At 44.4% G+C, this 26,403-nt stretch overlaps 6 protein-coding genes across 14 annotated transcripts; 2 read left to right on the top strand and 4 right to left on the bottom strand.

Moving 5' to 3' along the window:
* The first annotated feature begins 44 nt into the window (after positions 1 to 44).
* Positions 45 to 967, top strand: LOC108012182 (tropomyosin Por p 1.0101). The gene is made up of 3 exons (XM_065865782.2): positions 45 to 332; positions 385 to 807; positions 864 to 967. The coding sequence occupies exons 1-3, from the start codon at positions 135 to 137 to the stop codon at positions 930 to 932; spliced, it is 690 nt and encodes a 229-aa protein (XP_065721854.2). The 5' UTR covers positions 45 to 134; the 3' UTR covers positions 933 to 967.
* Pfdn5 (prefoldin 5) lies at positions 892 to 1,831 on the bottom strand. The gene is made up of 3 exons (XM_065865783.2): positions 1,611 to 1,831; positions 1,283 to 1,492; positions 892 to 1,225 (listed from the first exon to the last, which is right to left on the bottom strand). Exons 1-3 carry the CDS (start codon positions 1,707 to 1,709, stop codon positions 1,034 to 1,036), a joined length of 501 nt encoding a protein of 166 aa, XP_065721855.2. The 5' UTR covers positions 1,710 to 1,831; the 3' UTR covers positions 892 to 1,033.
* A 199-nt stretch (positions 1,832 to 2,030) lies between these two features.
* Nrx-1 (Neurexin 1) lies at positions 2,031 to 21,628 on the bottom strand. 8 transcript variants are annotated; one of them, XM_065865588.2, is made up of 13 exons: positions 19,692 to 21,628; positions 18,428 to 18,901; positions 18,058 to 18,369; positions 17,882 to 17,998; positions 17,435 to 17,819; positions 16,980 to 17,350; positions 16,243 to 16,363; positions 11,736 to 11,883; positions 10,920 to 11,677; positions 10,055 to 10,405; positions 9,741 to 9,976; positions 8,044 to 8,395; positions 2,031 to 6,172 (listed from the first exon to the last, which is right to left on the bottom strand). In XM_065865588.2, the coding sequence occupies exons 1-13, from the start codon at positions 20,616 to 20,618 to the stop codon at positions 5,142 to 5,144; spliced, it is 5,583 nt and encodes a 1,860-aa protein (XP_065721660.2). In that variant the 5' UTR covers positions 20,619 to 21,628; the 3' UTR covers positions 2,031 to 5,141. The 8 variants fall into 8 exon arrangements, with proteins under 8 accessions (XP_065721660.2, XP_065721662.2, XP_065721663.2 ...); XM_065865590.2 differs by having other exon boundaries at positions 8,044 to 8,374; XM_065865591.2 differs by having other exon boundaries at positions 9,786 to 9,976.
* A 1,275-nt stretch (positions 21,629 to 22,903) lies between these two features.
* Positions 22,904 to 24,470, top strand: LOC108020521 (valacyclovir hydrolase). Its single transcript, XM_017088866.4, has one exon. It carries the CDS (start codon positions 23,083 to 23,085, stop codon positions 23,917 to 23,919), a length of 837 nt encoding a protein of 278 aa, XP_016944355.4. The 5' UTR covers positions 22,904 to 23,082; the 3' UTR covers positions 23,920 to 24,470.
* Positions 24,471 to 24,543: 73 nt separating this feature from the next.
* Positions 24,544 to 25,212, bottom strand: Pebp1 (Phosphatidylethanolamine-binding protein 1). The gene has a single exon (XM_017088869.4). It carries the CDS (start codon positions 25,141 to 25,143, stop codon positions 24,613 to 24,615), a length of 531 nt encoding a protein of 176 aa, XP_016944358.1. The 5' UTR covers positions 25,144 to 25,212; the 3' UTR covers positions 24,544 to 24,612.
* Positions 25,213 to 25,300: 88 nt separating this feature from the next.
* Positions 25,301 to 26,370, bottom strand: LOC108020522 (protein D3). Of its 2 annotated transcripts, XM_070996499.1 has the most exons (4): positions 26,232 to 26,370; positions 26,046 to 26,151; positions 25,552 to 25,964; positions 25,301 to 25,492 (listed from the first exon to the last, which is right to left on the bottom strand). In XM_070996499.1, the coding sequence occupies exons 3-4, from the start codon at positions 25,950 to 25,952 to the stop codon at positions 25,348 to 25,350; spliced, it is 546 nt and encodes a 181-aa protein (XP_070852600.1). In that variant the 5' UTR covers positions 25,953 to 25,964; positions 26,046 to 26,151; positions 26,232 to 26,370; the 3' UTR covers positions 25,301 to 25,347. The 2 variants fall into 2 exon arrangements, with proteins under 2 accessions (XP_070852600.1, XP_016944357.2); XM_017088868.4 differs by having other exon boundaries at positions 25,301 to 25,486; positions 25,552 to 26,260.
* Positions 26,371 to 26,403: the final 33 nt, after the last annotated feature.

Here is a 26,403-nt window from a genome sequence, read left to right as displayed (position 1 = left end):
GAGAGTGGGATATCCTATAAATAGCGTCTGCATCTATTTGGTCTATTAATACAAAAAGAAAACACAACCCAAAGGCACGGAAAACGCACATTGCTCAACGAGTTTTTTAGATTTAAAAAGTTTTCTCCATTAAAATGTCCGATAATATCGAGGAGGGAGCCATTGGCGGCGATGTGAACAACAATGTCACAGTCAATGGCCAGGAGGAAGTGCATCCGCCGCAGCAGCCGCAAAATGAACTGCTCGACATGGTTTTCACGTTGGAAAGCGAAAAGCAGGCGCTGCTAGAGGAGTCCCGCAAGCGAATTGGGGCACTCCGCAAAGACTTTGAGGTTAGTTGACCTGTTTCCATGGGGTGCACCCATTCACTGACCCTGATTGCAGGAAGCCAAGGTGGAGAATGAGCGGTTAAAGAGGCGAGTGGTCCAGCTGGAGCAGTCCCTCAAGCAATCCGTCATGCTGGGCGGCACAGATGCACCCAAGTCCCGGCAAGAACAGGAGGAGCTGCTGCTGAAAGCCAAAACACTGCTGTTCGAAAAGACCAAGGTGAACAAACAGCAAGAGCAGCAGATAGCCGTGCTAAAGACCCAGGTGGAGACGGTTAAGGATGTGCTGCAGGTGACCAAGGACATGCTGCAGCTGAAGACCGCCGAGTGTGAGCACACGCAGGCGCGTCTGGAGAAGAGCCAGCTGTGGATCAAGGCCGAGCAGGACAAGTGTCTGCTTACAGAAAAGAAGCTGCTCATCTCGAAGGGAGTGTACGATAAGCTGCGTTCGGAGTACGACACCCAGTCCAGGATATTCAAGGTGCGTTAGGTTGACAGCATGTTACTTAACGCCATTTATACATTCTTCCCTTACAGGATCTAAAGTCTGCGTACGAACAGAAACTTAAGGTTCTCACCGTGGCCCTGGAGGAAGCCAAGAAGTAGCTGAACAATTTAATAAACTACGTTAATTAAATGCACACATCTCGTTTATAAGTTTAATAATTTAATGCTCTCTGTGTCTGTCTCTATGGTCCAGCGTGGTCTTAGGAGTTCTGGGCCGACTGGGATTGCTGCTGGGCCTGCAGCTTGGCGGCGGCCGCCTGCTTCAGCTCCAGCACGCCGATCACAGAGTTGAGGAAGCGCGTCTTCTGCAGGTGGATCTTCTCGATTTTCTCGATCTGCTCCTGCACGTACTCCACGCGACGCTTGAAGTAGTCCTTGGAGCCGTCCAAATCCTGTTAAAGAAACAGATGTTAAGACCAGATGGTACGTTTTAAATATTCAAGTAGTACCTTTTCGATGTAGTAGCCGGTGCCGATGTCAATAACAAAATTGTTGAGATCCTTGACGCGTCCTGGCACGTACATGCTGCTGGTCAGAGGGACCAGGATCTCGCGGTTCTCCCAATCAGAGTGGAACGTTTCCAGGGCCTCCTTGGAGCCGGCATACTTGGCCTTGCAGCCGTGCAGTGTCGACAGCGAGTCCTGTATGTTGGTCATCTCCTGGGAATCACATAAATTGGTGGTTTTAGGAAGCATGTGCCATTTGCGGCGCCCCTCCGCTCTGGAACCCCCTCCCTCCCCGCTCCTGACTCATCGCACACTCACACGCGAAACTCACCTGCTCAAACTCCTGCTTGATCTGCAGCAGCTGTTCCGCACTCAACTTGGTCAGGTCGATCATTTCGGCCTTGCCCGGGGCGCTTGGGGTGGCAGCCATCGTTTGTGCTTAAACTTATAATTTATAAAATAAATTTCAATTTTATTTTACTCCGTGCGAAGTTGCCACCTTTGTGAATTCCGTTCAACAGGGCCGACAAGTTGTATCGTAGCTTGAACGATAGAAAGTATCGATACATGCCATGATGACCTAGAATCGATACTATTGTCGATGGTCTTACAGCTCAACAGCAGGGTTGCCTAATACTTTTGGGCTTTTAAAGAAAATTTGGCGCCAACTTTTAAAATGGGATACGAACTATGTGCGCGCTGATATATTCAATATGTTCCCAAAAAAACAATCCAACCAACATTTTTTCAATTATATTTTTATTGTATTTATTATATGCAATGTTATAATTCTGTGTTTTGTCAGTCATTCTGTATTTGTATGCGTTTTACAATTTTGTTTTTTGTTTTTCTCGTAAATTATAAAATCTAACACAAAACAAAGCATTTTCTTTAACAATCACTGCCGCTACATATACATACACGTTACAATTTGTTAAATATATATATAAGTAGGCACAGCTCAAGCGCCGCGCGTCCAATACATGTTCATATACATATTCTCTGTTATATGTGGGGGTGTTGTGTGTCGGTTTATATATATGTATAGATTAGATAACAATGATATTAAGCCTAAGTAGAAGTAAGTTTTAGTACCGATACTTGCGATCGTTCCTCGCTATATGCGCTCCCACTCGCACCCGCTGCTCCGTCGACCTTGAACTATTACGTTACATGCTTTAACTATGTTACTGTTACCCATACAACTAACTGTACTCGTCCTTCACGATCCTGTCCCTATATCATACATACATAACATTTACCTTGATTTGCTTTTGATCTCTAATAAAATGTAATTTTTTCGGAAACAATGAAAAAGATTTTGCTTTTGAAGGCGTGTCAATTCGATATCTTTATCGCGGATATAATTAAATTCCCCGGGGGGACTCAATATCGTGTGCTCGCTGATAAATCGCAAGGCAAATTCGTATAATTAGTTATATTTAATTTGGTTTTCTCTTGAATCGAAATGAATAAACGTTAGTGGCTTACTTTAAATGCAGAGATTTCATTGTGCAGCATTAACATTGTGAAGAGATAGAGAGAAAGTTGTCGGGAGAGAGTGTTACATATATAAGTGGGAATGGTTTTGGTTATCAGGTTAACAGCGTTTAAAATTTGTGGTTTCTCGTTTGGACTTGGATTATCAAATCGAAGGGACGTAATACATAATAATCATATTCGTACGTTATATCGTATGCATGTATATGTTGTATAGAGATGTACATTTATAATAGTATGTCTTGTATAATATAATTGTGTGTTTTTCTTTGTCTGCCTATGTACTGTAATGTACTGTGTTTCGCTATGTATGTACTTGTAATTGTAATTGTCCTAGGTGTTCATTTCAGCTAGATTCGCTAGTTTGTCTCGTGTTTTCGCTTTCGCATCCTTTTGTATACAAGTTAAGGGTTTAAAAAACTCGAAAATATATCAAAAGTTTCTTGAAATGCAGTATATATGTTTTTTTTTAGTTGTTAAATATATATATTTTCGTGTATATATAGTACTTTTCTAGGTATATACAGCATACCTCGCCTTATTTTCCATTAAGAATTTGAGAGAAGTATGTCCAGTAATTTCGCTACTGTTCGAATGCGTGAGTTAGTGAGTGAGTGTGTGTGAGAGAGCTGAGGTGAGGTGAGGTGAGTGTGCGTGTATTAGTATTAGTATATCGAGTGTATATAGGTATTTTGTATTTTGTATATCTAATCCAAAATGATACACTAATTGGTATTGATAGTGAGGCAAAAATTTGAATATAGCGCATCAAAATGATATATGCGATTATAAGTATATGTATACAGAATTCAATGGCGACTTGCATAAAATCGAATTTCGCTTCTTTCTGTGTGTGTGTGTGTGTGCTGGTGTGTCTGTGTGGGTGTAAGCGTGTGTGTGTTCTGGTGACTGCTGATTGTGTATACGTCACGTGGGCTTCGAAAAATACGCTTAAAGCTGCTATAATACTGTAAAATTGTTGCTTGATTTCCTCGTTTCTCGACGGTAAAGTAATGTTCGCTCACATTGAATAGCAGTTGTAGTAGAAAAGCTAGGTAGGTTCGCTTCAGTGTCTTAGAGTGTCCTAGAGTGTGTCGCGTGTGTGTTTGGCGTGTGATTGTGTCCTGTGTCTTGTGGCACGTGTCTTGTCTTTTCCTTGATATGTCTGAGTTCATATTGCACGCAGGTCGGTGACAATATTTAGTCTCAAATACATATAAAAAGTATATGTGTTGGGCTCGGGAGTGGAAGGGACTAACACAAAATCGCATCGAGTTGCTGCACGCAAACGAAAAAGTCGCATTACGTATCATCACGTCAACCAAATCGTGGGTACCTACTGTGTCCTCCGCATCATATTATTCGTTTTCTTTTAGTTATCCATTATCTCATTTACATCATTTAACTAATTAAAGCCGGTTTCAATTCAACAAACAATCTGTAGCATAAATTCTTGCATTCCCCGTCATTACTATTATTATTATTACTATTATTGTAGTCAACCAATGTTTGTCTCCTACGTTTACAGCACCACATTTTGTAACTTTACACGCGAAGAAAATAACCCATTCAGAACCTCTTTACTTTACGTTTACATATAAATATAAATATATATTTTTAAGTACGTTTATATTGAATTTCTGCTAAATTGTTTAGTGGTTTTGCTAGAAGATTTGCAGTTTAATTGTTTGTTTCTTTTTTTTTTTTTGTTTTCTTGGGTTTTCCTCCTTCGAACTTTTCATAGCATACTTTGTGGCGAAATATTTTACACAATTACTTGATTGGCTAGTGGGCATAATTTATCGTAACGCTGTGATATATATAATATATATAGTTTTATTCGTTTAGTGTAATTCATATGCTTATTCGCTGACGGTTGTGGCTGCTCTCCAGTGGTAGATAGATCTATTAGCAAGTCTTGAGTTGAAGCTATAATTTCTTAGGCGTAATCTAAACGTTACTTTTTAGGGTGAACCAATGCTCCTGGCCAGATGCACTTGTCTAAAGTATTTGCGTGTCTATCTGCATGCTGCTAACGTTATCAGCCGTCGTTAATAGCGTGTTGCCCACAAGCCGAGCTGCGCAAAGCGCCTTCTACATATTATTATCCTTCCGTCCATTTCTATTTCCGTTTCCGTTTGTACACGTACACCCAGTGTCCCACTGTGTCCGCTTTCTAATTGTTTAATTAACGTTATGAGGCTGCTAAATAAATATATTTATATACGCTTATGTGTGTGTATGTTTGTTTGTTTGTTGGTTTCTGTATCTGTATCTTAGGGGGGACTTTCACTTTCGGCTCGCTTTGCACTATTTGCATTTATTGCTAATTTGACGATAATTCCCGTGCGACCATGCCGCCTTACACATACCACTCCTTGACGTCCTTGGAGTCGCGCTTCTTGGCCTTCGGCTGCACCAGGCCCGCCATCTGGGGTCGTCCATCGCTGCCGTAGCCCAGTGACCCACTTCCGCTGGACATCATGCCGCCCCCGCCGCCGCCACCGCCTCCATTTCCGTTTCCGCTGTGGCCATTGTGCATCTGCTGTTGGCCATGGTGCTGCTGCTGTCCAGCTCCTCCTCCACCTCCGCCGCCACCTCCTCCCTGCATGTGGTGCTGCCTCTGCTGGTGGTACGATCCATTGGTGCTGGTGTTGCCCAGCAGGGCGGCATTGGGATTGTGGGATCCGTAGGCGGCGGCCTTTTCGCTCTCCGTCTTATAGCCACGATCCCCGTTCGATTTGAGCCATAGGACCAGCAGGATAACCAGCACCACTGCGATCAGTATGCCCGCCACTATGCCTATGATCATGGCAGTGCGCTCCTCCTCGATCGAGTTGATCCTGCCACCCTTGCCCTTCGGCCGGTAGTTGTTCAAGTTGGTGTTATAGTTATTACCGCCAAAAGGTCCATAGGGTGGAGGATCCTGTGGAGGAATGGGTGGTGGAAGTGGTGGTAGCGGGTGATGTTCATCCGGCAGCTGCATGCGGTCGTGATCATTGCGCCCGGAACCACCTAAGCCACCACCTGCCACGTAGACGTCGTACGGCGTGGTGTCCTTTTCGGTGACCGTGCTCCGGATTTCCGGTGGCGGAGTGGCCTGCGTGGTGGTCGTGGTCGTGGTCGTCGAGGTTGAACTGGTGCTCGTGCTGGTGCTGCTGCTGGTGGCGCGTTGCGTGGACGTCGTGGCCACGCTGCTGGTGGTGCTCACCTGCCCCGGAGTACTGGCTCCCGATCCTCCGGCGCTTCCGCTGCTGCTGCTGCTCGACTGGGTGGTGGCATAGGAGGGAGTGCTGCCGCTGCTGCTGCTGCTACTGCTGCCATGTTGCTGCTGCTCCGTGGTCACATCGCTGCGTCCCGTGGTGGTGATCGTGACCATCTCATTGTTGGACTCTGCAAGCAGTCGGTTGGGGTTTATTCAAGTGTTCTCAAGTGGGTGCTCTATAAAGATGTCTGTTTATAGTGTATGTGCATTTGGTGGCATCATTAGTAACTAACCTTCTTTTTATTCCCCATTCCTCAGAAAAAAAAAACAGCCTGAATAGAAAACTTTAGTTGTCGAAGCTCTAACCATTTATTATTTTATATTTAAATATCCAAAATAAATCAAAAAAAAAATACTCTTCTTCGAATTCAAATGTGGTATAAACTTGCTATTATTTATTATTCAAATCAAACCTATTTATATTTATTCGAATTCATATATTAAGATTTTATATTTATTTCAATAAAACTGTCTGCAAACATGGACAAATTTTAAGAATATATTTACCTGATAAAAATATTTCATATCTAATAAATAAGCTTTACATTAAAATCTGGTTTTGTAACGCCTATTTAAGGAACCCTGTTCTTGGGTTACATAGCTTCCCCCCCAAAAATCATTCGAACCGCCAGTTGTGCTTTGCTTTTCATAGTTTATTCAACACAGTTAGAGAGGATTAGAGATTTTAGATATTGAGAGATATGTTGAGGTGTGTCTTTCTTGTTGTGGGTGCTGGACCTTCGATCTCTTCGCACGATATGTACATATTGGAATTGGAAGAACGGTAGAACTATGCAATCGAGGGAATAAATGTGAAGGAGGAGGAGGAGGTGGAGAAGGAGCAGGTGTGGGAAAATCACATCTTACACTTGCAGACGCTGCTTTTATCGCTACTATGTACAAAACATATACATCTTCGATCGGGGCACCCATATATATCTATAAATATATATGGGGTGCTGGTTTGTAACGCTTAACCCTTATCGCTTAACGCTTAACCCTCACTCAACCAAAAAACCCTCGCCAATGATCGGTGTGGTTGTTGTTGTTGTTGTTGTTCTGGTTGTTATAGTTGGTAGTTGTTGTTCTGGTTGTTGTAGTTGCATTATTTTTTTGTTGTTGCTGTTGGTTTAGCTGGTGGTTTAGCTCTCGTTAATGCTAGAGTTAGTTATACAGTTAGACAGAGGTCTAGTTGGAAGCTTAGCCTAAGTGCATTGCTTGGTTGCATTGGTTGTTTGCTTATGGGAATTTACAGAGTATCCATGGCGCGATCACAGTCAGAAATATGAAGGCGATTTCACATTCTGAAAGAGACACATAAGGCGTACTCGTTGTCAGTTCAAATTAGAAGGCAATCGATCATCAGCAACAGGTGGAGATGAAGGATATAGGCGACGTTTGTAGCGATACTTTTCATTTTGTTTTTTTTTTTTCTGGGCTGATCTGAGCTGAGATGACACGGCGATTTGATTGATATTGGTTGGTTTCTGGTTGGGTTGATGCATTGCGAGGGGTGCGATAGAGGCGATACATATATATATATATATATTATATTCAGAGCTGTTTGGCTGTTTCAATGTGGTCGTGTAAGCGGTCAAAGCATTGGCGTTGCATTGGCATAAACCTAACTTTGATATCCTCGGTCTCCGTGGAACATTGAACAAAACTGAAAAAGGCAAAGCGTCACTAGCTAAACGGTTATGCTTAGGCGGTTATATATGGAGAGCTTCGATTATAGGCTATATAGCTCGAACTCAAACTCAAACTGGAACTTGAACTTGAACACAATGGAACCCACAGCTTAATCGTTAACACTTTTGCTACGTTACTATGGCGTATACTTAATGGCGTATACTTAACTTGAATTTCGAGTGGGGCTAGCTAATGTCTGTGATGAAGTGTATGTCTTTGTGTGGTGTTTAGTTTTTAGTGTTTTTCCGTGATTGATCCAAATGCCAATGACAGAATGAGACCAACACACAACTCTCGATCCACTCACCTGAACCCCTGGCCGTGCTCGTCGAGGTGAACTGCTCCGTGGTCTCTCCGTAGTCCCCGGATCCATGGACGCAGTCCTCATCGTCGCAGGCCCGCTCGGTGCCATTGGTGATGACACCGCCACTATTGTTCCCGCCGGTACTCAAGTTATTCCCCTGCTGGGAGGTGGTTGTCTGCTTGGTGGGCGGCACATAAACCGGTGTGATTAGATCATCCCCGCTTCCCGATTCGAATGGCGGCGTGCACTCGTCCTCGTCGTCGCCGCGACATCCGGATCCGGCTCCCGAGAAGATAAGATCGTCCAGCGCACCCGGATAACCACTCGCCGGCGTCTGTCGAGTAGAGTTTAAAGTCTAATTTTACTTCAGTTGATCTGGCGGCAGCCGGGCCAAGCGATGGTTATTGTATGGGGTTTGTTAACTGGATTAGTAAGTTGGTAGTAAGGTGCTGTTTGATTAAGTATGTATGGGTGGGTGTGGGCAGGTGAAACCAGTGGAGATTGCAACTTTAGATCATTAGGGGTTTACAAATTTGTAAAAAAAAATGTAAAAATATTCGAATCTCGTAAATGACGTCAATTAAAACTTACTTCGTTCAAAATCTAGAATATTATATAATAGATACATGCTTTTAGAAAATGGGAAGAACAATTACTCATAGTTTTAGAATTCGTCTTCTTACTTATTCGGGAAAAAACGTTCTTGAAATTAAGACGAAAGTGTTCTCAAAATTGTTTTTTAAGGAAAAAAAGGTATCAAAAGATTGTTTGAGTTGAATCGGTATTGGCTGAATTTTAAGATAGGGAGAACGTTATTAAGGTGTGTAATAAATATAAAATTGGTAATGTCTTTTGATTGCTTAATAAATTGCTTTAAAGTAATTCTCAGGCATCCTCCAAAGTATACAGAGTACCTATGATATATTGAATCTCCATTGGCTTTCCCACACTTGTGTTTTGGTTTGTGTTTATGTTTAATGTGAGTTTTGATTAGAGTCATGCAGCATAAGTGCGACGAGTTCTAGTGCATAGTAAATCGTATCAGTTGATATAGCAGTATATATATTCACAGTTATTGGTTAATGTGCTGTGCAGCAATGGAAACAAATTCAGGAAACTCAAGTAGCTGGTTAGTGGACAATCTGGCAATTCTTTTTACTTTTCTTTTTTCTTTGTTAATTTGTTGGTGCGTTAAAAGCGTTACAGTAAAAACGAAGGCGCCCGAGGGAAATCATAAAGTCAATTCAAATGCAGCATTTACACTAGATTATACAGTTAGTTAGCTAATACTTTTGGTTTAGTTAGTTAAAACGGTTAACGTTTGTACTGAATGTCGAACCGAATTTCCCGGATTTGATTATGATTACGATGACTTCAATGTACAGATGTAGTTACATTCGATACGGTTAACGGTTATGCATTTAAAATATCAGGATAGTGCTTGGGAACTGTACATTATTCGAATTGGTTTTCGAATTTCGGTGGTGCAATCAAATCATTTCAAATCATTTTGGGAAAAGGGGTTCCACAACTCATGAAGCGGATTAATACAATAATTTTGGTTAGATTTTCTTTGTTTTTTTTTTTTGGTTTTTAATTAAAGAAAGAATTTTGAATAAACTTGGTTTACGATGAGAAAAATACTTGGAAAGTTGAAAGTTGAGAGGAATTCAAATAAAATTTCAAATAAATTCCCTAACCTGCTGCATTCTCTGCAGATCATTTCTATCTAATACTCCAGTTACCAATTGAACATCTCCGCGGATGGTGATTTGGGGGTCGCGTTCGACGGCCAAGTCCAGGATGCGTAACTTGTTAACCGACAGTCCGGCAATCACGCCGGCGAACGGCCGCTCGATGCGATTGCGACCGTTCCGACTGAACTTGCCGCCGACCTGAACGTTGGACATGGTATTGAACACGGTCGAGTGATGGCCTGGAAAGTCGGAAGTCAAGAAGATCGGAAGATTAGATACCCCCTTGCAATGGCTATGGTCATCCCCCATCCACTTACTCTGCGGCGTGAGTGCCTGCACATTGTAGTCGTCCAGCTGGAGCGTGGCGTTGCCTCCTTTCCGCTGGAACCGCACCACATGGTAGGCGTTGTCGTTCACCTTCGTCCCGATCTCGCCCAGCGGCAGGTCCACGCTCCCGATATTGTACACCATGAAGATGTTGCCCTCGACTATCTCCAGTTCCATGTAGTCCTGCGTGGTGGCGCTCTCCACCCGCAGGAGCACTGCATCGGGTCGGGTGGTTATGAAGCCCATGGCTATGTTGTCCTCCTCGGTGTCGGCCTGTGCGTTTTCCGGGAAAGTGTACTGCACCATGCCCTTGTTGTTACCAAACTCATAGGCAATCGATTCTGGGGGGACAAAAATAAAGATTTTAAATCAAAGGTCAACACTTCTTGTACTCAGAGTTATGGGCTTTCAAATCTGATACGTTTGATATACTCTTCAATAAAGATTTAGGGCGGTAATATCATTGTAATGAATTGTACTATATGGAACATAGTAAGATGGTGCTTGAAATCTAAAAATTTATAATCAGTATTTAAGAATTAAAATGCTTATGATGCATTTCTTGAACAGATCAAGTCTCGGTTAAGGCCATTTGGTTTTCTCGACCGTCAATTAGAGTGGTAAGTCTAACAGGGACTCGAACTCTATGTTAAGTATTGTATAATTATACAATTGAGAAATCGGGTTTGCATTTACAAAAGGATTATCTTTATCGTTAGATTTTCGGACAAAGAGCCAACTCTTTCTTTAACTGTCACTCGAGAAAACCGCCCTAAAAGTGTTATATAAATCATAAGAATATTTTGAGATTCCTTCAACACCTTTAAAGCTTCCCTAGATTTCACCTCAACTTACCATCATAACAAGTGGGTCCCGTGTAGGAGGTCATTTCACATTCACAGGCGTAGGCATTCCACTGCTGCACACAATTGCCCCTGTTGGCACAGGCATTCTGGCTGCACTTGGTGGGTCCCTCGCAGCCACTGACCACCAGGGAGCTGGGGACCACTGCGTCGCTGGTCAGCGAAGGAGAGGCATCGCCGAGATCCAGGGAGGCCAGGCAGCCCTCAAAGCCAGACCTTGAGGAGATCGAGGCCGGCAGCTTGGAATACATGTCCTTGAAGACGCCTCCGATGTACAGGATGCCCGCCAGCTCCAGGTGCATATTGTTTCCCGTTAGGCTGATGATCTCGAAAGAGTCGTCCACGGTGAGGGTGTGCGTCTTGGGTCCCGGACGCCTGATGCTGACCTGATGCCAGCGGTTGTCGTTCATGTGGATGCGGGACTTGTCCCTCATGGTCACCGGTCCATCGCCCAAGTCGAAGGTGTAGTGGATGTGACCATTGACCAGTTCCACTGCCACGAAATCGTTGCGTCTTCCGCCATTGAAGACCAGCAGACCATTGGGCTCCACGGTCTTGAAGCGGAAATCAATGGAGATGCTGTTGTAGGCCTTCAACATGGCCAATCCCACGTAGGAGTGCTTGGAGCGGAAGGTGGCCGCATGGTAGGGCTGCCCAGACGGGGAGTTCACGAAGCGGGCCGTCAGCTTGAAGGTGGCACTGGGTAGAGCCGAGAGCTCCGGTCCCAGGCTCTTGACGATGTCCAAATAGCTGGGGGTTAAAGCAAAAATAGAAGTCTATAATTTGAATCGACCTAACCGATACCCACCGCTGGCCATTGAACACCAGGCCCTGCATCTGGCCCACAAAGTTAGGCATCGTAGAGGTCATCTGGATCTCCTCTTCGGCGTGGAAGAGACCGCCCAGGTGGATCGAGCGGATCTCCATGGTGCTGTGGCGACCCAGGATCGTTTCGGCTGTGGAAGGAATATTTCCAAAAACAAGATATGGATAAAACAAGGGGGCCTCGCCATGGGGTTTGTCTAGCCAGGATCGGCTTTGCTCTAAGTTGTTGACTAGGCGGAGTACCGTTAACACTGGTTACAGTTACATATGGATAGATATATATATTGGCATATAGGTAGTTGGTAGTATATGGAGTATAGTTGGTGACAAGAAGCACATACGCATATGTAGAGTCAAAGAGTATATAAGAGTATATAGAGTAGATATAGGTATGCGGTTTTAGTAGACATAGATCTAGTTTTTTGGTTCATAGATTTTTCAAGCAGTTGTATTTTTCACTCGACAAGTGGCTGAATGTAGTTGGAATTCGATTGGAGTATTGTTATTTAGTTAGTTGCAGCTTGGTACATACTAAAGAAAGGTGCAGATTACAATACATACAATGTACTTGTACGGATAGTAGTTGTTAATTGTTAATTGTTAATTAAGAGACAAAACGAAATCGATAATCGAAAATCGCTGCCACAGCGCAAACCAAAGGAAACTAAGTAAAAGTAAAGAGTTCGCTAAGTTGATTAGATTAGGTTAGTTGGTGCGCATTTTGTTCATGTTTACATACGAATATGCATTATGCATTTTGTTGACATTTTGAGGAATATATATATATTGTTTTTTTCATTTTCTTAGACTAGTTTTGGTGTGTGAGATACATTTTCAATACGATTACGGTGGCGGTGACATTTCAGATAAATTCATTTGAGCTTTCATTTCTCAGCTGTGCGTGGGAACCGAGGAAAAGTATAAATATATGAGAAAAGTTTACTGAGGCAACCTACGGTCTAGAAAGGGGGTAACTGAAAAGGTCAAGGATAATATTCGGTAATAATTGAAAAGAAAAACGGGGTAAATAATTTGGTCTTTGCTTAACGACATTGAACTAAACATCGATGGGTATTTTGGGTATGGGTATTGGTAAACTGTCTATGTATTCTGTAACTGTAAATGTGTTAATCTGTGCCCTAGAGAGTTCCATGTATGTGTTCGTGTGAGTGAGTGTATGTGTGCGGCGACTACGTCTAAGTTAATAAGGGTGCATTAGCCTTAACGAGCGGCCACATTGCGCATACGACGCGTTGGCCCTCCGAAATGATTGACATCTTGACATGCAAATGACTGCGGCGACAGAGACAGAAATAGCAAGAGTAACAGCAAGAGAGAGAGAGACAGAGCAATAGAGAGAGTGAAAGAAAGGGGGCGATGAGGTGGGCGGTGGTCGGTGGGTGGTGGGCTAAAGTCGAAGTAAGGCACTGTTGTTGCAGCTGGCAATTTGGCGCATTTACAGTTACTTATTCATACACTTGAATCGCTGAGTGGGCTGAGTGATACGATGCGATGGCGAACGATACGAAATACGATACAGTACGATATAGAGAAACAAAGATATACACTATACACTGTACAGGGGGCTATAGTCCGATCTGGGTTCGGACTCGTTTTGTGAGCAGGTCATGCGGCTATATCATTCATTCCAACTGACAGTCATTGCTTTTGCTGCTTATTTTATGGGCATTATCATAGTTTCGTTGCTGCTGCTGCTTTTTTTTTTTTATATTCAGGTGCTCACATGCAAACGCGTCACGTGTGTGTGAGTTCTGGTGCAACGGTGCGTTAGAGAGTGTGGGTGTGGACCTGTGCAGGTGTGCGAGACTTCCAGTTGACATTAAGTGTGTGTGTGTGTTTTGGTTCGAGGCAGGAGCAGGATCCGGCTATAAGGAAAACTCCTAACTTTCCATCAACTTTTACAAAGTCTTGTTTGAATATTAGCTCAATTATTATTTGATCTTGAAATGTTATATTAAGGTTCCTAATTTGTTTAAGGTTTTTGAAAATAAGAAAATCTCACTGAATTTATTTTAAAGTTCGGAACTACATGTTACTAGCGATTTGTTTTATCATTAGATATTTATCATACAATAACATATTACTTTACCGTGACTAATGACTTGTCTAACCAACAAAAACGTTAATACGAAATGAGTTTTATCAGATTTGTTTTGGTCTTGAAAAATATCAGATTAGCCCTAATGTGATGTAGCTCTTTTTTCAGTTTAGCCTTCTCCATCGCCTGCCTTTCGGTTTATCCTTCTTTTCAGTCGGGTGTTTATTTTTTTGGACACACTTACACAACAAGAATCTAATTTTACGTGAGACACGTTAGGCTTGATTAGTTAGTTGCAATTTGGTTGCGGTTGCGGTATTGTTGTATTGATGTTTACGATAGTTGAGTTTACTTAACACAAAGCTAATTACATATTAAATGGTGCAAAATTACAGCCCTGGGCGCTTTCAAACATTGTTTTGCCCTCTCGTCTCAATAAGCCACGGCTAATGCTGCTGCTAATGCTAATGCCAACGCTAATGTCCATTTTGCAATGGAACTCCACTTCAATCGCAATCGCAATTTGCCGATAGCGTGACTTTCATCGAGCGATTTGGGCAAAAAAATGTTTCCCCGAGTTCTTGCGTGTCGATTTTTTTCTCTCGCCTAAAACATGAAACGAAAAACGATATTGTACATTGAAATTATTTACGTTGCGTTCCCGACATTTTTTGCATTGTTCGCCTTACTCATTTTTGCTTTTTAGTACTTTAGTTTTCTCGCTTTTCGGTCGCATTTCGCTTTTTTTCAAAGAAGGTCATTTAGATCACGCTCGTGATAAGGGAATTGCATTTGCATATGACATTGTTATTACTTGTTGTAGTGCTTAGAACACCATGGTTGTTGTTCGCTGTTCTACATTCAATCGGTAGAAGTCTGAAACAAACACCTTTTAACGTTAACATACCGCACGTGTCGTTTAAATTATGGTACAGCAATTATTTAAATTATTTTCATTGTTTAGCTTATCATAGGACTGTAAACGATTACTCTTTTCCAGATAAATATTTACAAAACTCAAGAGCAAACTTAAGAAGAAAAAGTATTTTTTTAAGCTGTTGAGTTGGTCCCAGGGATTATTAAAGCGTCAAAAAATAAAAAAGAAACATCGAATTTGGAAAAGGTACTAAATGTAACTAAATGATATAATACAAATTCTGATAAAAAAGATTGGTTAGCTGGGAAATAAAAATCTACCCCAGGCCTTACACTCAACAACATAACAGAACTTTATATAAAACCAAACAATATAACTCTTGTATTAAGGACAAAACAATTTACAAGACAGTCAATATAATGGTAATTATAACACTTAAGGCTGAAACTTTACAGCTGTCCAACTTTCTTTGCTTTCTTATTTACGCTTAATCGATTACAATACTTTCTGTGTGGGCTTAGGAATTGGAATTGAATTGTAATTGGAATTGAATTGGCAATCGTAATTGGGAAATCAAACAAAGTAAGTAAGTAAGTATCGCAAATGAAAACACAACATCGAGATGTTTGAAAGAGTTTTGAGAGAAACTTACAAGAGCAAAATATATAAAAAATCATTACGAATGAGTTATTTGAGAATGCGATCGAAGGCCACCCACCCATCTGATGGGATCCTCGATCCATCGCATGAGCACATGGCATGATTTAAACAAACTTTCAGAGAGGCGTACAATGTGTGGAATGGTGTGGATGTGGAGTCGGGTGTCTTATGATGTTCAAACTATACTTTGCAGATGCTTAACGATGTTCAGAGGTACAGAGCGAGGTAGACATAGGTGGATAGTTAGGGAGAGCTGTCTAGTCAATTCAGTTCTTCATCATCATCATCATCATCATCGATGGATGGAAGTTCGAGAAATGTGTCATGAGAAATGAGAGGTAAATAAACTTGCTAAATACTTTTCAAATTTTCTTCGGTAGTTCTTCTTTTCGATAGTATTTCCACTGCATTTCGTTCAGGTGTAATCGCATGTGTTCGTATGTGTGCGTGTTCGTGAGGCTGTGTTGGTGTGAGAATCGTTGTTAACTGAAAAGCTCTCAACTGAAAAAGTTTAAGTGGAACTTAAAAACAGGAAAACGCGCCGCTGACTGCACTTTCCTTCTTTATTGATTTTCTTTTTTATATATATATATACTTATATTTTTCTTTGTATCTTTTTCTTAAGTTTTCTTTTCAACTGCCCTGAAGCACCTTCACACACCTTTCTGCTGAGTTTTGGGGGAGGGGGGCTTTTTCCTACTTGAACTTGAACCTGTAGGTGGTGCGTGGAGCACCTTTCATGGAAGCTAATCGCTGGGGGGGACACTCCTATGACCCTACGAAGGGAGTTGGTAGGTTGTCGATTGGTTGGTTCATTGGTTGGTTTAGTTGGTTGGTAAAAAAAACGACACGGCACGACACGTAGTAGGGCATAGATGTGCTGTTGATACATACATAACATACCCCTGACGGGGGGAGCCCCGTCGACTTGTAGACGCAGATTGGAGGCCCTGCGCGAGAAGCGGATCGTGTGCCAGTTGTTGTCGTTGAGCACCGACTGGCCGGCCAGCAGGTTCTGCAAGGGATTATCACACACACTCAGAAGACTGTCCGGAAGCCATTGAAAATCGCCTTTAATTTCGGATTGACCTTGACCTTAATCTAATGTTGATGACAAACTTAAACCGTTTTGCGGAGAAGATTGTCTCCGCTAAATATATATGTTCTCGTTTGAAACTAACATGTTCTCGTTTGAAACTAACATATCAAAATGAAATAATGCTTAGTCTTAAATAGCTTGTGAGTAGACGTCGGATTACTTCGGAAATCCATTTGTTAAGATTGGATTTGATTGATACTTGATAAGTTATAATTTTGTATCATAAATCAACAGTCAAGGAACGCGAAAAAATGGAGGTTATACATATAATCCGACACCTACTAATAAGCTAGATATAGTGACTCAATAAGAATATATTATTTAAATTGAAAATCCATCCATAACTCATATAATTAAATTCGAAACTCTTTATAAGAAGATAAATGTTGAGAATGAATCATTTTCTAAAGAAAAGATCTGTTAAATATGACCATTTAGTAAATATTATTTATCCAAGGCTGAAGTTAAAGGCGATTTTCAGAAGCGAAGGACAACTGTGGTCAGGTGGAACACCTTCCCCGGAAAAACTCACCTTCTCGCGGTCGCTCAGTCGCACACTGGCCCGCACCCTTCCCGCCACCAGGGCGATCTCCAGCCGATCCGGGGAGTTGGACTCGGCGCTGGTCAGCAGCAGCAGGCCCGCCGGACGGGAGGTCTTGAATCGGATGACCAGCTCCTCGGTCTGCGTCTTGGTGCCCTGTCCGTTGCCCAGCCAGATGGTCATGTGCTGGCTCCCGTTGAAGGCCAGCGTGGCCAGTTCCCGTCCGCAGGTGGGTCCTCCGTACAAGGTGGCCGAGCAGTCGCAGATGGGCCGGTTCCAGCCCTCCAGGCAGGTGCCTCCGTTCAGGCAGGGACTGCCGTTGCACACGTTGGCCTGCACATGGCACGATGGCTTCACGGAGGCTGCTCCCCAAAGTGGGTTACGGTTTCGGGTTTATCAGTAAGGGAACCATCGCTGGCGTGACCACACCGTCGAGGTCTACTCACCCGAATCCTGGACGCGTGCAAAGGCCGCTATATCGATCGCCTTGCCACTCAGCACCAGGTCACGCAAACAGCCCACGAATCCCTGGCGCAGCGTGGCCGTCCAAATGGCCGCCGGCCAGGCCACGCTATTGTAGGCGGGTCCCACTCCGCCCAGATACATGTGCCCGTCCAGCTCGAGGATGGTGCCGTCGCCGGGCGTCCGGAAGTCGTTCCACACCCCGTCCACGCTCACCTTGGCGTCGCGTCCATTCCGCCGGAGAATCAGGTCATGCCAGTCGCCATCGTCCACGCGACGTCGCGAAGCCCGCACCTTGGAGGCTCCGGATCCCAGGTCCAAATGGATGTAGATGTGGCCGTTCAGCAGCTCAATGGCAATCAAAACGGGCTGAGGGATATGTAGGTTATGTAAAATGGCATGGAATAATGGTGTACCATAAGTCAACTCACGTTCTTGGCCCTTGGTTGCTTGGATCCTGTGGCCAGAACAATGATGCCGTTGGGCTCCTTGGTGCGGAACTTGAAGCTAATGGAACTCTGCTTGCCAGTTTCCCAAGGAGGCAGAACCTTTAAAAATAAATAAATTGATTAATACCTATCTTAACTCAGAGATATTCTGAACTTACCAAATGCGATTCGCGGGTGGTGAAGGTCACAGGATCTTGTGGATCCCCACTAGGACACTGGTACTCCAGGTTGCCAGCCACCTGGATCAGCTTAGAGCCACTCTTGGCCAGGTCGATAAGGTTCAGATTGAGCGTGTCCGCCGAGAACTCCACTTTGCGCAGGCAGCCCACGAAGTTGGTGTGGACACGGGCTCCCAAAAGAGCCCTGGGATTTACGGCACCACCCACATAAACCCGCGAGGAGGAGAGCATGGTGAACTTGCCGGCGATGTGGGAGTGATCCGTGTAGACATCGTCCACCACAGTGACCAGCTGGAGTAAAAAGAATATCCTTCATATTCAGTTCTGTACTATATCTATAGATACCTACCCGACAGAAGCTGGTGATGGAGGATATCTCCTGGATGCGACGGTGCACGGTGACCTTGTGCCACTGGTGGTCGTCGAAGCGCACCTTCGACGGCTTGATGTGCATCTCCTGCTTGCCATTGGCTAGTCCCATGGTCAGCGAGACGCCTCCATCCCGCAGGGCCAGATTCAGATAGTCCGTGCCGTGACCCGTGTAGAAGAGCAGGCCGTTCGGCTGGCGAGTGCGGAAGTAGAAGGATATGGCATCCTGGGCACTCACTATTGGCTCGGCGCCCGTCTGGCCCAAGTCGTACGAGAGGAACTGTGTACCGCGGAACGTGGCTTCCGATGGCGCCTTCTCCTTCTCACAATACTGGCCATCGTACTCGAGGTTTCGACACTCGCAAATTGGACCGGAATCAGTGGATATACAGATGCCGCCGTGCTGGCACGGATCGTTCCGCTCGCAGGCATCGGTTGTGTTGCCCCGAACGCCCTAATGGATGGTTTTAAAAGTATATAATGGAAATTGATACATATATTTTACAAACAATCGGATTTAACATCTCAACCGATAAAAGGGATTAAGTAATATTCGGTAATATTGGGATTTAGTAATTTGGGTACATTTTTTAATGTTTCATTTTTCAGATCTTAGAAGAACAAGATTTTAAGTCCTGATGAATTTCGAAGGATGTGATAGAAAAAGATATAAATATTTTACCAACATTTATATTAACTGGTTCTGAGGTTTCTGTAATAGGTTATTAAAGTGTAACAATCTCAACCTACAAAAACATTAAAACATTATAAACATTCTTCAGAAAGATATATTATTGTTTTTGTTCCTTTCCGGTTAATAGATTTTATGAGGCCTCAATAAAATAAAATTTGATTCCATGCATGATGAATTTCAAAGGATGTGACAGATAGATATACATTTTACCAACAGTCTCATTTAAGAAATATTCAGAGGTGTAAGTTATATGGTAATGAAAAAACATCTTAACATATAACGACATTAATGTATTTAAAATAATGATCACAAAAAGATCAAGTAATCAAATGGGATTAGTTATTTTTCATTTGGTAAATTTTAATAATGTTTTTATCTTTGCTGGATGAATTTTGAGGGATGTCAACCAACGTTTGGATATTATGTGGTAATGAAAAACATCTCAGTCTATAAAAGTTAATGGTATTAGGAATATAATGGGTTTATAATCTTTGAGATATTATTATAATAAGATGTTATTAATTTAACCAATTCTGATTAAAGGACTCACCCTGAGGGGCCTTTCGCGAGCGGGCAGCTCTCCGTGATCGCAGGGCACATCGCCGCACTTGATGTCGCGCTGTTGCTTGATCTCCTGGCGCCTGGTGGAGCCGCCCGGCTGATCGGCGTAGACCAGGTTCCGGATGGCGCCACGGAAACGCGGCTCGAAGATGACGCTGGGCAGGGCCAGGAGTGCCAACTTGGTGCTGTACCAGTTGGGCATCCCGCCCACATAGACGTCCGAGTTGCTGGCGAACTTCCCGAACTGGAACTCCTTGCCCTTGGTCGACCGCTGCTGCGAGACGCCATCGACGATGAGCGAGGTCTGCTCATCGTTCCGCAGGACCTGCACCTTGTGCCAGTGGCCATCGTGCAGTTCCCGTCCGACGGTGATGATCTGGGCACCACCGCCTAGATTATATCGCAACCGTAGGGCTCCCTCCACCAGCTTCAGTTCAAAGAAGTCGTAAGTGCCGCCGTCGTCGGTGTAGAGAACCAGTCCGTTGGGCTGTTCCGTCTTGAACTCCAGCTCCAGGGTGCCATTCAGGCCGGTGTACCACTTGCGGAATGTGTAGAAGGAGTTCTGGGAGCCGTCCAGCTGGAATCCGGCGCTGAGGGTCACGAAACTGGCCGCCAGGCTGACCAGCAGGGCGCTGACGATGAGCACGCGGTACGAGCGTCGGTATTCCACAATCACTGGAGGCACTGACTCGCCTCTCCGCCGGCGGCGAGCCTTGTTGAACCGCAAGTCCGGGGATTCGAAGGCGGAGGCGGAGGTGGAGGTGGAGTTGGATGAGGCGGGCAGGAGCCTCAGCTCAGCCGGATTTCGATTTCGCTGCTGATCCCTGTCCATGTTGGGCCGTTTCCTGGCTGTCATGGCCGCAGGAGCATAGTTATCCTGATATGTTGCACTATGTGACTGCTGTGGCGCCTTCATTCACACACACGGGCACTCGGGGCAGTCACCCACACAGAGGCACCTACGCACGTTGCGCGCGTAAACGTAAAGCGAGTCTCTCTCTATCCCTCTCTCTTTCTTCTCGCGTATTCCAGTCCTTGAGCGCGAGCTTTTCGCGTGTCCTTGTGTTGGTGTTACTCGGGAATGGGAATTGGAATTCTATCCGTTTTATCCGCGCCTGCTGAGAGCGACCGTTAGAGCACGGGGAGCGAAAGCTCGGCCAGGCGAAGTTGGCTGCGACTGTTAACGGTACTCGTCGACTGTTAACGGCACTGCACCGTTTATTGGTTATGATTTCGCCTGGTTTCTAGGTCCTTAATGCTGGGCACCTTGAGTTTTTGGCATTTCGTACACTTGATTTGCATAATGTTTGGCAAACTAATTAAGAACGGGCACATATTTCGCACCGATGCGGGGTCAGATAGCCGTTACTCCGACCGAGGCGGCTGTACTACCAACACAGTGGGTTACGGCTATGGATGGGCCGAAAGCTTGCCGGATACCCCTGCCACCCGAGGTTGTGGCGCCCACGAGCGCTCCAACGTACATGTACATACTAAAAATCGGAAAAAATTTTCACTGCATGTCGCGAATGTAGGCGAAAAATTTTCTAAGCACCTCACAGCAAAGGTCCCCAGAAACGGGCGCTTTACCTTAAATCCACAGAAATCTAATCATTTATTTATGCGTATCGATTGAGCTATAGATTGGAAACGATTGTTTTTGCACACACTTCGATTTTTTCAATTACACAATTATTACCGTTGAATTCGAACGTTATCTTTGTCGTTTTTTCTTTATGTAACTATTTGGTTTTGGCTTTCAGCACGACGCATTTTCGTTGTAGTGGGGTGAATTTATTTTTGCCTATTTTTTGGTTCAATTTTTGAGGGATACAAAAATTTTGTGTGTCGAAATTTGCTAAGCAGCGCCTTCCGCTGCTCTGGGCTCCGATATCGATCCGCGCTGCATCCACGACAAGACTGAACTGCAATTTCAAACTTAATTTCCTCGCTAGGTTTCCAATGGATAACGAAAGCTCCGCCAGCTTATTCACAAAAAGCCATTGGTGCGGCCTAGACGACTGGAGTAAAAGTTTTTGAGTACCTCAGTTTAAGTGTTTACTACACTAATATTTAATTGAAATAAGTTAGAAAGACATAGAAGTACAGAAAACTCACTGGGAAACACTTTAGCTGAGCTGCTCTTTGTTTTACCCCAAAAAGTATGCTATGGAAACTAATAGACCCGTGTCCTTAAGTGTAGTGTGTGGGAATGCCAAAAATTAAAAGCTCGCTTACTTCGCACGAGGCATGCATATGCGTACTACTAACACACAAACGCACACATAGGCACCAGCTGCCCACTCACACATGCGTAATGAGCGCACAGCACGCAGGTTCATAACCTGCACCACTAAAGCGTATTAGACGCCACACAGATACACACATACGTGTCCTTTGGTCACCCTCCCCCCACCCCACTGACACCCACACATTCTCGTTCTATCACCGAGGCGACCCGTGTAAATTCCTTGACATTTACTACGCAACTTCGACGACTCGGTGTCAAATTCGATTTGCATTTGCATTGGCAATGGAATGTGTGAAGTCCTGTAGTGGGAGTACATCCCTTCCCTCTCCCTCTTCCCATCCTCTCCAGGGACACAATTGCAAGGCCGTCGCCTCCATTAATCCTAGTCGTCCTGGCGAACACATTAACTTGAGCACAACAATCACGCACTGACCATTACACCAGGGATCGGGACACGGACCCTGCTCGCTGGCACTTACATTTTTAATAATTTTTTAACGCACGCTTAAGGCTAAACAAATGCCCGCACGTGCTGTCCATTGTCCTTCGGAACCGTGACGTTCGAGCGGACTAACGGGACTGGGAATGCCAAAAGCTAGAGGAGGAGCAAAAAGCTTTAATTCAAACTAAGCGGGTTTCTTTTCCCTTGAACTTTTAGGGGCTTTTCAACTACTTAAATTTAAAACTCTCCACATTTGTATTTCAAAAATTTTAAGGAGAAACGCTAAACAACAAAGGTGTTTTTCAAAACCCAATTTGTCAAGATTAATGTTACATTACATAATTTTTATACTTTTCCTTTAATTTTTTCTGATAGCCCTATTTTTTAGTTTTCAAAAACTTGAATTAAATACTTCAAGTTTTTGGAAAATATAACGGTTATTTCTTTGGTATATTTATTTCAAAACGAATGGTATATTGCGTCACCGCATGCCACAGCCACACTGATCCGATCGTTTACTTACAGCTGTTGTTATCAGCGGCACTTATCAAGTGCACTTTACAAGGCGTCGTGTGTTAGGATTTGGACAAGCCGCAAACCATTTACTGGACTGCATCTGAAGAGCCCTTGAGAAGCAGCCAAGTTTGTTGCCATACTCCAAAATCCCTGACCGATTCCGCTTACGTAATGCTGGGCAATCTGGTCCGACGTTTGGGTTTCCGTTCGCCCATCTTCAGGCGATTGGTGCACACGGAACGGAAAGTACGGGTTAATGGCTCCGATTTGAACATTGTGGAGAGCGGCAGTGGTGAGAGGAGTCTGCTCCTGATGCCCGGAGCCCTGGGCTCCGCCTGGACCGACTTTAAACCCCAGATCGAGCAGCTGCCGAAGCTCCTGCCGGGACACACGATCATCGCCTGGGATCCGCCGGGCTACGGCAAATCTGTGCCTCCGCAGCGCAAGTTCGGTCTGGAGTTCTTCCGGGAGGATGCCCAGGCTGCCGTGGACTTGATGCGCGCCCTGGGCAGGCCTCGCTTCTCGATTCTAGGGTGGAGCGATGGTGGAATCACTGCCCTCATCGTAGCCGGTCGCCATGCAGAGGCTGTAGATCGTCTGGCAATCTGGGGAGCAGGTGCCTACCTCAACGCCGATGAAGTCAAGGCCCTCAAGAACATCCGGGATGTGGCCAAATGGTCGCCGCGGATGCGGGAGCCCATGGAGAAGGTGTACGGCGCGGAGAGATTCGCCCAATTATGGGCCGAATGGGTGGACGCCGCCTGCGCCTTCTATGATCAAAGAGATGGAGACTTCTGTCGCTCTGAGGTTGACCAAATAAACGCTCCTACTTTTATACTCCACGGAAAAAAGGATCCCATGATAGCGGCGGAACACATTCCCTGGCTAAGGAAGCGGTTGCCCCAGGCAAAGTACTACGAGTTCCCCGAGGGCAAGCATAATATCCATCTGCGTTATGCGGAGGAGTTCAACAAACTAGTGGCTGATTTCTTCAACAAAAAGGATTAGATTAACAAAATGTTTAGACTTAATTTCTCACTCAACTGCAGTCAAACTTTTGTAACTGGAAATCTAAAAAAGCCAAGTCACATTTTAAAAGGAATTGATAAAAAATATTCGATGGAATAAGTGCTTTATAAATCGACTTATAAAATTTCGAATGTAAGTGGAAAAAATTATCTAACTGTCCAAAGGTCCAACTTTTTGAAAGAAGAAACTGATAGTCTTGATGAATCAAATTCATATCTAAGCTAAGCAAAATTGTTTATCAATTTAATGAATCATGTCCAAATTAATTGAGGAACAGCCATATCTATTAACTTCGCAGAAGGCAAATAAATGAAAGTGACATTTGAATACATTTTAAATCAAGGTCATTACATTTTTAGGAATATTCCATATCGCTATAGTATACTACATATTTTAAAAGAAATGCTGAACAAAGAGATATCAGTCTAAAGTTCGCAAAAACATTAATTCACTTTGAAGCAAAATTTAAATCTCGGGCAAGGCCAAATTAATTCCGGATCATTATCTAATAAAAATTCTTATGAAAGAGACTTAAGCTGTTTATATTCAACGGAAGTTGTATACTATACCAGAAGTTCACCCTCCAACGAAAAATGACGCTAATTTTGTTTGATTACTAGAACATATTTAAAATTTATTATTTCACAGAATGCTGATCAGTTGGTGGCCAGATTACTGGACCGTCTCGATGAGGGTCTTGACGTAGTCATCGTACTGGGCCTGGAAGAAGTTTCCGGCAACGGGACCGCCGAAGCTGTACTTCTGGATGTAGTCGCGGGCCTTGACGTTGATGCGGCCAGTGCGGCTGGTCTTGGACACGAACTTCTCGGTGGTGATCTTCTCGTTCTGCTTGAACACCAGGAAGACGTAGCGATGCAGACCGGTTCCCTCGCGGGGACCAGCTCCGATGTACTCGGCGACGGTCTGGCCCTCGGACACCTTGTTGCCGGGAATGTTGATCACCAGCCAGTGGAGCAGCTCACGGAACTTGGGGTCCTCGCGGCTGGGTGCGTCGGGGTCCACCAACAGGATGGTGTACAGGGAGCCGGCGTCGGCATCGAAGACGACTGTGGGCTGGTCTTTCACCTGAGTGGGAGTCAGCTCCTTGCCCAGCTCAACCTGAACGCCGGAAGGGTAGGTGATGATAGCCTTGGAGGTGGGCTTGACGTCGATGATGTCGGGAATGATGCCGGCGGTGTCCATGTTAGCTGGTAGTTCTGCTGCTTCTGCTCGATGTGGCGTTAGCGAGGTGACTCTGGCCCGGATCCCTGATGGCTGGCCTTTTATCGCCGGACGGGGACCGTCGCCTAATCAGTTCCGTGCACTTTTTACCTAATACCCCGACGCATAGATAGATAGATAAGCGATTTGTTAGACTTTATTGACTGGCGTGATATATGCAGAAATCTAGCCGGTGAACGTTTTATTTCGGATTGGCACATAGTCATCGAACTGGGCCTGGTAATAATTGGCGGCGATGGGTTCCCCCAATCCGTGCTTGGCGGCAAAGTCCCGGGCGTTAAAGTTCAAACGACCTGCCCGAGTGCTGTAAATTAAAAGAGTCTGGTTAGTATCGCTTTTTAATGATAAGAATTAGCAAATATATCATACGTGTTGGAAATAGTGGGCGTTTCCTCAATCTTATTCTGCTGGCGGTAGACCAGAAAAATGTAGCGATGCAGTCCAGTTCCCTCTGGCGGACCTGAGCCAACGTAGGCTGCCAAGGGATGGCCCCCGGAGGGATCAATGTTGCTGCCCGGAATGTTGACCACAGCCCAGTGCAAGATCTCACGGAACTTGGGATCCTGACGAGATGGAGCATCGGGGTCCACCATCAGCAGGGTAAAAAGGTTGGACTTACCTTCCAGCCCCGCCCACTCGACAGTTGGTTGATCCTTAACCTGGGTGGGGGTTAGTTCGTTGCCCTGGTCCACCTGAAGGCTATCGTTATAGGTGACCTTAACGATGCCAGCGGGAATCGCATCCACAACATCGGGCACTATGTCATCCATGTTACGTGTCAGCTGAGGAAAATGACGGTACTGTTTTGGTCTTATCACTGATGACCGAGCCGGCTGGATGATAACAAAGCGAAAGCTTCTTACTGACACAGCGGATGTCTTTCGGTTTTATTAAAAATTTCAGTCCAATTAATTAATATCTGGATGTAGAAACCTCTCAAGGTTATCCGTCGCTGGCAACAGCTAACACCTAGAAATAACAATTTTATAGACACAACGAAATAAACTTTATCGCGGTTGGTAGACAGATTGGGTGGTCAGTATTCCTACATTGATTTGTCGACAATGGAAAATTGTGAAAAGCCCTCACACGATAGCGAAGCTTTCATCCGAATTGGCATTATTTAGGCATTTTTACTACAAAGGCAAAGATCACTTAAATTGACGACATTATAGTTGGCAAGATGAGTCACAGCTTGGAACTTGTTTTCACTTCTTTGGG

The sequence above is a fragment of the Drosophila suzukii genome, chromosome 3, assembly GCF_043229965.1.
Source record: "Drosophila suzukii chromosome 3, CBGP_Dsuzu_IsoJpt1.0, whole genome shotgun sequence".
NCBI classification, from domain to species: domain Eukaryota; kingdom Metazoa; phylum Arthropoda; class Insecta; order Diptera; family Drosophilidae; genus Drosophila; species Drosophila suzukii.
Note: the sequence above shows the minus strand (reverse complement) of the source record. Positions and strands in the feature narration are given on the sequence as shown.